The sequence below is a fragment of the Opisthorchis viverrini genome, assembly GCF_000715545.1.
Source record: "Opisthorchis viverrini unplaced genomic scaffold opera_v5_593, whole genome shotgun sequence".
Taxonomy (NCBI): domain Eukaryota; kingdom Metazoa; phylum Platyhelminthes; class Trematoda; order Opisthorchiida; family Opisthorchiidae; genus Opisthorchis; species Opisthorchis viverrini.
Window position 1 is genome coordinate 71,542 of NW_008752250.1, and position 10,694 is coordinate 82,235.

At 45.4% G+C, this 10,694-nt stretch overlaps 1 protein-coding gene across 1 annotated transcript in view; it reads right to left on the bottom strand.

The window, feature by feature from the left end:
• T265_11800 (hypothetical protein) overlaps positions 1 to 9,201 on the bottom strand; it is a gene marked incomplete at both ends in the record, with an annotated part of 56,740 nt that extends 47,539 nt beyond the window's left edge. Inside the window, 3 exons of the mRNA XM_009178562.1 lie at positions 1,819 to 2,957; positions 4,631 to 4,848; positions 8,938 to 9,201. Coding sequence (XP_009176826.1) covers positions 1,819 to 2,957; positions 4,631 to 4,848; positions 8,938 to 9,166 — 1,586 coding nt within the window. The remainder of the gene's footprint in view (positions 1 to 1,818; positions 2,958 to 4,630; positions 4,849 to 8,937) is intronic.
• Between the last annotated feature and the right edge of the window lie 1,493 nt (positions 9,202 to 10,694).

The window sequence follows — 10,694 nt, forward strand, 5'->3', positions numbered from 1 at the left end:
ATGACCTGGCAGAGGAGTATGGAGGAGATCACGAAACGCTTGGGTGCTGTCGGTGCTACTCGCCTTCCAGGATGGGGACCGCGTGATCCTCACTGTGCCTGGTTGGAGACACTACAAGATATGGCTGCCAGCCGATGTCAGTGGCGTTCTTGTTGTCAGTTTCTGTCCAGATTGCCTGAGTGAATGTCTGGAGGTGTAGGCACCTCGGAATGATTGTGTTAAGCTAGCACTAAGTCCCTCCCCCATCCACCTTTATTCTTTTCTTTACCATAAGGCTTTCAAATAAGTCATGGTTGTACGGCAGTGAAGCATTGGTGTTGAACACTGATGTCATGCTGTCGTTGATGATGATGATGCTGTTGCTTTCCGAACACTACACCAAGCCCATGTCTGCCTACCAAGATTCGTTCAGTATCAATGTCTAGCCACAGCTGAGGCAACCGCGATTCGCTCACGAAACCTCAGTCTGTGCACTGAGGTAGCGCTCGAACGCATAGTCTTCGATGGCCCACTCACGCGACCGCTGGTCACTCAAGTTCACCGACCGTATCGTACACAGTTTCCACGCTTTTATCCGCCTACTCTATTTTACCCTTGTTTTACTTATGTTTACTTGTTTTACTTGTGTGGGTCACTCACTTTTAGTTTTTAACTCGCCGATCTGCATTGACCAGAGAAAGAGTTCGCGAAAATGCCAATGTCCGTCCATTTTTTTCTTCAGTGACCTTATGCATGAACTGTGTACTCGTAAAAAGGTGAGGAGGACACCTACTGTCAGAATCACACGTAATTGCCCCAGTTCTATAACCTAAGTCTACTATTGACGCGAGTATGGGTAAATTATTAGCTGGCATTCGCCAAAACTGTTAACAATTGTAATCGACAGGCCACATGGTGATCAAACTATTGGTACAAGGGTACGCTGAATTACACCCTGAGTGAAAACTGCTTTTCTCCGGGAGTGCATTGCTGTTTGATGAGTTACACTCCGGTGAACACTGAGCATTTCAACTAACGGAATCCTAAGACATTCCTAACCTTAGCGGCTGACTGACATACGTAACGAAGAGCGGATGAAGATAGTCGGGCCAAAGATAATGTCAGAATAAGCACGGCGACAGAAAAATTCAAGCGCGATTTGATTAGTTATTCCGAACTTTAGCATCTCAACGTGCATGGCATATAGAGGGAGAATCTACTTGAGAATTATGACAGCTCAAGAAAGCCAAGCAATGAAGTCACGAAGCTATAGACCGGAAGATCCGTGGTTTGAACCCAACACAAGATTTTCGATTTCTCTCATCTAGGCTTTTTGAAAATAACCGCTACCGTGGCGCAATTTTGGAGCATGGCTGTCACGTAATCAACGTAAATCAGGGGGTATTGCCACGTTGCCCAGGCGGGGACAAGAACGAGCAAAAGGTTAGGATTAGATACAAACCACAGACCTTCCGGTCAGTAGCTTTAAGCTCTAACCGCTGAGCTATCCCGAGCTTCTGCAACCTGGCAGTACCCCAACCTACATGCCTACTTCGAGCTTTACAGCAGTTATGTATCGGGGTGTCAGTGTCGAACGACTACCCACTAGCTAGGTCGGAATTGGAAAGTCTTCTTGCCTTCCATTTACCAACTGAAAGTTTTACGCTACGTGGAACAACAATGCTCGAGGCAAAACGTAAAAAACTGTAGATTCTTGGTATATAACTTAAAGTACAAAAAATGAAATTAGCACAGAATGACGCTCATGCTGGGGAGGCAGACGCTTGTGAAGGGATGATGGAAGCAACTCAATGGGTTTTCGATAGAAAAACAACTCACTGATGACACACACGACAATGATCCTCGTGTGGAAGGAATCCGTCCCGCAAAATGTCCCCACGAACTGGACCCGTGGCCACTATGAGATTGGCCAGACCTCTGAGTACAGCTACGCGTTTCTCGACAGGAACAAATGGATAAGCGGGATCTAGTGGGATGAGACCATCTGGGAATAGAGCGGCAGTAAGCACATTGTCTGCACCACCACCACCGGTAGGACCACAGCCAGCAGCACCGGCGGCATATGCAGCAGCCATACTCATCGAACTGAGACTGGAAGCAGCAGCCAGAGCCGCAGATTCAGAGGACTTGACGCTTGCCAGATAGGCTGCCAGCAAATGTGGCCAGTTGAAACGGTCAAGCAGGTGGAAAGTTATTGTGACGGAGTCTTTAGAGTCAACTGGATACATCAACGTTCCTGCAGCATCGTCTTCACGTGTGAGAGCTCTCAACAGTGCAATATGAATCTCAGCGAGCAGAATAGAATTCTCATTCGCAGTCAGGGCCGCCAAAAAATCTTCAACTTTGAATGGCGAAAGACGAAGCAGTCGATTGTAACGGTTTAATATCTCGTATATTGAAAAAGCATCCATAATCAGGCCCTTCGGGCAAACTAAATCGGACGCAGATGGCGGCAACGCCAAGTGAGGTGACTGATACAATAGTTGAATGGGGTCCACATTCAACATTGCTATGGTGAAGGGATCACTTGAAACGGGACACACAGACAGCTGATCAGAGACAATTCTGGAAGATGTATCAGGTCGGGTTGAAGACTGTTGTTCATCCTCCTCCATAATTGCATCCTCTTCCTCCGCGTCCAGCGATTGGGAAAGGTCATCAACGGGATATGAACGCTCAGATCGGTCCTCCTCCCCATCATCTTCATCCAACTCTTCATGTGGAGAAAGTGTTCGAAGGTTGGTCACTTCCTCATAATCTAATTTAGATTCACTGTAGGAGGAAACAGTACCGTCACCATATTCACTGTCATCTCTGCCGCTGTCTTCTTCAACGAGGCCGGCAAGAACTGCATAGTTGGGCTGCGATCCGCGACGTGCAGAATTCCCACTAATCCTTCTGGAAACCTTATAGCCTTGCTTCTTTGGACTAGGCTTCGACTTCTTCGCACGTGCAGCCTGAAAAAGGATACAGGAGAAGTTCGAATCACAAGCACCACATACATTCGTAGAAGTATAGCTCTAGTACCGTAAAATGAATTCAACCAAGAAGGACGCCAGAGTAAAAATATAGGTAGCAGAAAATGTAACAGTCGAACTGTCTGGTACGTGGCCACGAAGGCAGACACTTCGCGATCTGCGATCGCAACTGAAACAAAATTGATTGTGCTGTGCAACGAATTCTTACGAATAACGCGCATTCAGCCTGTTTGTACCTATTCCCACAATTTCGCACTCCCTGTAAGCTGTTGCTAATGACTTGCAGTCTTTGCTCCAAACAGTAAGTAATCGCGAGGAAAACTGGGCCGCGTTGCCACCAGTGTACTATCCAACACGTGAACGCTAATAAAGCGAATCTAACGTGCCAGTTGAAAAAGGACACGAAAAGAAACAGGTGGATTCAGGTAGTTCGGCTTTTTAACCACTAACCATGCACAATTTTGCAATTTCTTGGGCTGCCAGAGTCTCATATGAGGAGACGGAGTATGGTCTATATAGTTGAATGAAAAGGACCACAGAAAATGATGGATTAAAGGTAATCATATTTATTCATTAATTCGCAGGTAACCGTACGGCCCGAGTAGCACACACTTAAGGGATGAATACAAGACAGTCATCGACTGTGAGAATTTACCACGTCGGTAAGCATGTCTAGCCAGTGATGGGGTGGTAGCTATAACCACAACCTCACAGATGACAAGAAACCAACTCGGCTAAGACCTTTTGTCACGTTTCCCATGTTCTTTTCAGAGAAGTGAACGGTGCTGAGGCAAACGATCGTCCTTATAGAACAAACATGACCGAGCCAGTATAACCGGATGAGCTACATCACATCATCAAAGTTGGATACACTCGACTGGTCGCTCAAAATCAGTTGTTGCAATTCAGCAATGTTAACCAACATTCACGCAATACATGCGCAATGCTTCGAAGACACGGGCGTTCAGAGACGAACAATCGTCTTTCGTCGGATGGGGTTTACAAAGGATGCTGGACCGATCCCACTGCTGACGCCTTATTTCGACGTGGTGCTCAGATGTGTTTATCCTAATGCTGTCTAAATGTGTAGGCACCTTAGCCTTGACACTTTCCTTTGAGGACATTGGCTTATTTGCACTGTGTCCATATCCATCCGCTTTGTTTACACTCTTTACTAAACTTTTCTTTCCTCAAGGTTGTATGGCCGTTGACCAGTAGAATGTGCATTGCTGCCAAAGGTGATTATAAGGAGGATGAGAGTAAAAATAGGCTTCTAAGAGTCTAGTGTTCACTGTCGACAACGTCTTGGTCGGATAATACGCAAATCGAGTGGAACTAGCAAATACTCTTCAGTTTGTAAAAGTGTTTGGAAAAGACAATGTAGTGAACGCCCGAAACGAATAATTCAAAACCAAGGCTAAATGAAACAACTGCATAGCAGAACTTCCAAACAGCGATCAAACATGTATCCAACTGGACCACATGTACGGCAATCAAAAACGAACACAGAAAACTTTACTGAGCAAACCAGTTTGTCAATCAGACTGTCCATTATGCTGCTCATGAAAAAGAGCAACGCAAGTAATCCCCAGGGGACGAGGTACCAGCTGGCTGAGATGAAAAAATATTGCATGAAAATCATGGCCAAGTACCTGTTTCTTGCGCCGCGCTTCTTCCTCATCCTCCCGCTGTTTCTCTTCTTCCAAGCGTCTGAAGTACTCGTCATCATCAAGCTCACCCTCCAGTCCAGCATCGGCCTCGTCGGAGTCATCTTCACCAAGCCAGGGTGCATAAGAGTCGACGACTTTCTTGCGGGAAGCATTCTTCGCCGGTTTAGAACGACAGGTCTTTCTGGCAGCGAGTGTCACTGCTAGAAAGGGTAAATGGCAGATAAACCCATATCTTTATGCATCTAGCACGAAAACTAATACCAGCGAACTCCGCAGACAAAATGAAAGAACGTTCAACCAACAAACTAGTAAAGTTGAATGCCGACGCTAGAGCACCCGGAAGAGCAGTACGAAAAATAAATTTGACCAATTGAGAACGGTATGAGTCTACAAGTATCAGAAGAACAAGTGATGTGCGGATTGCTTCGAAATATCACAGTATGGTGAATCTATGGATCCCGTCCCCTCGATCTTGATTACTAAACCCCCATTACCGAATCGCCTGAGTAACAAATTCACCCAATCCATTTGGACTAGGAGTGATCTTTTCGTTTCATACAAAACAGCACCCCCGATGGAACGCTGTGCTGTCACTCTAAAATGTCTCATTCTAGTATATACCATCACTTGAGGTGTTAGCTGTGCGCGGTATTTCTGTCATGAAAACCAGAGCTTCGATAAATCAGATACCGAAGTATTCCCCAGGGGATAATACTTAACCCCTCACAATCTCCAGGGACGCACAAAGTTCCCAATCAAGAAATTTATTTACATATAAGTAAAGACCCTAATTGGGAAGAAGAGAAAAGAGTGGCTTAGGTAGGGGGTGGTGGTGCTGGTCTACAGAGGTGTCCACACCTTCAAGCGTCAAACCAGGTAATTCGGAAAAAAACTGACAGTACGAGTGTCAGTGATAACGATTAGCCGCCATTTCTTGCAATGCCTCCAGTCAAGCGCATGAAGGTCATGGAGTTTCCATCTTGGGAAGCATACTTCACCAGGAACGTCCAGATTCGTCGTATTTGCTTCTCCGCCATTTGTCCAAGAAATGGCCCATTGCTCAAAGCACGGATTCGCGTGGTTCAAATCTAGCCTCTGCATCTCGACTACTCCTGTTTAAGCTTGGACAGTCTGGCAGTATCTCAGCCCTCGTGCAACCTTCGGGTGAAATGGCAGCTAGGCACTGAAGGGCGTTACACCTGAACGGCTTCACAACTAGTCTGCATTATTTTAAAGCAGGCACTCGTCTCGGAATACGGGGTTTCAGTATGCGCGGCACATGATTGAGCCACGGAAGGTGATGGTGTTGGATGTCCTCGTTAAATAAAGTACCTGCTGCACAACCACATAGAACCTTTTTAATTACCTCGTTACGAATTCCTTGAGTCATTCAACGCCAGTAACGCTTTTGAGACGGCTCGCATCATCTATCTGCGCACTTAGCACAAAAGCATGGTCAGGGTCCATGCGGGTATTACAGAAGGATCGGCCCTCGCCACTGGTAAGTGATGGCAACTGGTCCATTTGGACTCGGGGCTAGTTCGTTATTGATTGAAACGCTGTTTCGGAAATTGGTACTGGAAAGGAACCGTCTGTGATCGACACACATCTGAAGTAGACTATTTCCGTTGCCTATGTGTCTCGTTCACGTCACCAGCAACTACAACGATGTCCCAGATTTTTTCTGTTGTAAAAGTACACAACTGTCCTTGGAGGACTGAGAAATGCAGTCTTTCGAGGCGTAGGCAGGCACAATAAACGGTGAGCGATTGACCTCACTTTCGCAACATTCTTTCACAGAAATTGCTAAACAAACCGCACACAGGCGACTGAAAAATGCTATCCAGTCTAGTAGAAACCTTTCCCTCAATTGATCAACACAATATCCAGCCAGGTATATCTAATGGTAGTGGCCTCCGCATCACCAGAAGTGTGCAGCCCGAAGTGGGAGGAGAGTTAAGAACAGTCAGCCCCTGGGTACTTGTTTTCGACATGCAGCATATAGCAATACCGAGGAGATCCAGTCACACCGAAATACCGCTCCAGATAAGTTACTGGTGGATGGTGTGGTGGACTCTGAACACAGAACCAGTTACTGAGTCAACCAAAACGAAATATGGAAAAGTCTTGGTTTGGTAGCCACCAGGTAAGGTCCGTGTCCACCACGTACAGCAATACAATTAACAAGACTAGCTGGTTCACGCGGCCTGATCCCCATAGTTCGACATCCCAAAAGAATGAACTGCCACAACAGATTGCATTCCACTCAACTCAAAGCTGCACTTCCGCACATCCGGTAGTGGAGCCTTGCAGCACCCATTGCATCACCTAGTCAAGCTGAGTAATTCGGTTGCTAAGCGTCTCAAAGACAGAAAAGCTCCAGCATAGAAAAGCGTTCTCTACCCGCAACCATCTACAAACATTACTGAAGGGAGTCTTTCCCCACTGAAATTGGAAAACTGACTTTGGTCCTAAATCCTAAGAAAAGTGACAAAATAACCCGGGAAACTTATCGTATAACCACTCCATTTATTACTGCCGTCTAGAAGTTTGCTCCCACACTCATGGAACGTTTATCGGAAGCACGACGCCTAAAAACGTCACATCTACAGCAGCTCCGCTTGAGCTTTTCAATCACTCTACGTCGAGTTTTGGGAAACCTGATCGAATCCCAGCAGCAAACCATTACCAGTCTCATCGGCTAGTACACCAAACTCGACTTCGTGCAGTCATTACGGACTTTCGTCCGTGCTAATGGCGTACTACTCAAACTCATTGCCCTCATTAAAACTTGCTACTTGTCAAAAGCTAGAGTTTGTGTCTAGAGCGAGAAGTGAGTTTGATCTTGACTCCGAGGTGAAATGATGTACTTTATCACCAGTAATCACTTGTGATCGGAGACGCAATTGGCAAAGATGGCGAGATGGCCCAGTGGTTTAGATCCCGAATTCTGCATCTCGAATTGCCTTGTCTACGACTGGGCAACCTGGAAGTACCCTGGCCCTCGTGCTTCCTTCGGATGGGATTGTAGCTAGGCATCGAAAGGTTTTAAAACTGAACGATTAATCATTTATTTATACGCAGTTGGCACTCGGAGCCCCGCTTCAAAACGAGTCTGAACAGTCCGGATTGTAAACCTCCAATATACTGACGACATTGTCTGACCTAGCACAAACACGGATACATGAGCCATTTTTCATCTAGTCATCCATCATGCAGGGCTCGTCGGACTGGCAGCCTACACACCAGCAAAACCAATTTCGTCCCCAAACAAGCTACAGTCTAACAGGCAGTCGTGCGCGTAATAAACGAAACTGAATGCATCGTCGCATTTCAACATTTGGAACAAAGGGGAATTGACCCTTGTGTCACTCCAACAGGACGCACCTTTGTGTAACTTATGAAGACTATGAAGCGCTTTAGGCTCGCAAACAGAGGCTCGTGCAGCAGAAGCGAGAATCCGCCCAGTCCACACGTACTATACAAGATGCTACGTATAAGAAAATATCCATAAAGCCGAAATTTTTGCGTCCAAATCGCGTTCTGAACGCTCAACTGTTCGACGAAATATGAACCTCGGTAAATAGATAATGCTGCTTCAGAATTCCACATCTAATTCGTATAAAACCAGCAGCCGATCAAAAGTCGAGGGTAAAAACAGTAGGGGATACTCGTGAAGCCAATTCATCCCTCCACAAGAGCAACTCGCAACAAGGTAGTGAAGTGTTTCGAGTATATGGAGATAAGGAGTAGTTATTCATTGGGAAAAGATGGAGCTTAGACGTATCCTGTAAAACAAAAACAGCCGATAGTGGCACACAATACACTTCCACTTCAAAATTTACCGATTCCTTCAAAGCTTTATACCCTATGACTCGCAATAAGGATAAGTCCTCCAGAGCTTCCATGGAGATTTCAATAACGAGCGCTAACCCACTCGTTATTGCACTTATCCATTCATATATCTTTGTACACATAAATTCAGCATACTAAAAAACACGCTACCCCTCTAATACATTGTTACCTCAAGTGGGCATCCAAGCTCTCAAACTAGCACAATTCACACGGTTTATGCTTATTCACAATAATGAAGCGAAAAATATATAATTTACGTGAGAGTGCATGCACCTTAGTGACAAACAGCCCTACTTGACTAACGACGTGACACCGGTCGTCCCATCATACTGAAAAATAATGTGAAGATTCTCTCAGCCGAATCCAAAGGACAATTAAACTACCACAGCTAGCGAGACATGACAACGGAAAAATAAAATTTCCAACCAATTTACCTGAATTCGTTTTCTTCCGAACAGATGGCTTGTTCTTCAGGAGTTTTTCATATCTGAGCATGTCATCTTTATCCAGTAATTTTTGTTCCGCATTGCATTCGAGTCTATCCCAATTCCCTACTTCCGTTGGACTCAAGAAAACGATCTTTGTGCGCTTTTTGGAGGATGACGGTGGACCAGTACCAGGCGGCCCCAAGCCACCGCCCACGGAGCCTGGTACAGTGCTCATTATTCCGTCCTTACCATAGGCTGGGATTCCGCTTCAAGGTCACCGATATTTCCGCTGGAGGTGCGCTTCCCCGCCTTTTTTAGGTTCAAATGCTCATGGATCGTTTCAAACAAACCCTCTTTCAGAATCATTGTACCAACCCAGAAACTGAGGCTGGGCCACGTCAAATTAATGGAGTGCTGTGATATGATTTTTTAGAGTCAGCCACCCGGCCTTCTGTGGGCAAAATCAAGACTAGAAGTACAAAAAATCTTGGGGCAGGAGTAGAAACGGCAAACCAGGAATTCGAGACAAGGTTGAAGAATGGATAGTCACCCAGACGCATCCAGCGTAGTTCACAAGTACAGCTCTCACGGCAAAACTGCTGACTGGATACGTCTGGAAGTTTACTCCTTGACAAATATGAACTCAGTATAAAAGAAATTAAATTAGGTAAACGGTGTGACCGACAGCTCATTGTTAGAAAACCAAAAAACATCCAAAATGCGCGTCAATGCATCAATGCCTAGATGTTATGCGGAAATATAAAGGTATTCTGTTGTTGAAGTGGACCGTCTGAGGGCACTCCAAGAATATCGAATCTTATAGTGCATCTGCCTACTGCTTACAGTCACCCGAGGCTATACTGTTGACATTTCCGACAGTGGCATATCTAAGCGGTTTTCGACCTGATTGGAAAACGAACACAGTGTGTTCAGGTAGGCACCTTCGCGCTGATCCTCAGATCCAGGAGTTTCAAGTTTCCCAAGGAAATATGGGTAAGTTATTTCCCTTTTGACTGCAGCTTCAGCAAAATAACTGTGATGAACGTGATTGATTCTCTTTTCATTGCTCTATTCATTATTATCTTGCTTTAGTATTCCAAATGCTGTACATTTACGTAGATACGAATACCCACGTGCTACTTGTTACGCTCTGCTGAATTCTGGATTTCTACTGCGTCTGGGTATACCGATATATGTGCTGGACTTCGTTACTACGGTCACTTACGGGTGATACTTTTGCAATGAAACGACCCTGTGCTTTTAAAGCTCTTGATTACCCTAGTCTCGCGCTACTCCCCGTGGAAAGTCGCTCCACCATTTCGCAGTTCAGATTTCCGAAATGGTACATGGGTTATTGCCGTAGCATTTAAGTCACAGGAACCCATGGGTTCCTTTAAGAAACTATTGTAATGTACTGGGCTTTCTAGATATCACTTCTCCAACCTATTGAGTATCTGACAATATAATCCGTTCTCAAGGTTCATTATTTTATCCCCCGTGGTGTCCGTTTTCCTGCAGCAAGGCAGTGTATATGTAGACGACAACGTATTTTCAATATTTGATTAATTCCATCCTGAATAACGAATTCCGGTGGCTTTTCATTCATCCATGCGTCAGAGGAGCACAAAAATATCAGTTTAAATGTCCTGCCAGCTCATCGTGAATCTTGAAATCACGTATGAAATGGAAGCTGATCCCTGAGTGGCACTACTATGTGCCTAGCATTGTACAGCTCAAGACTATTCAACCATGACAGAAAATGC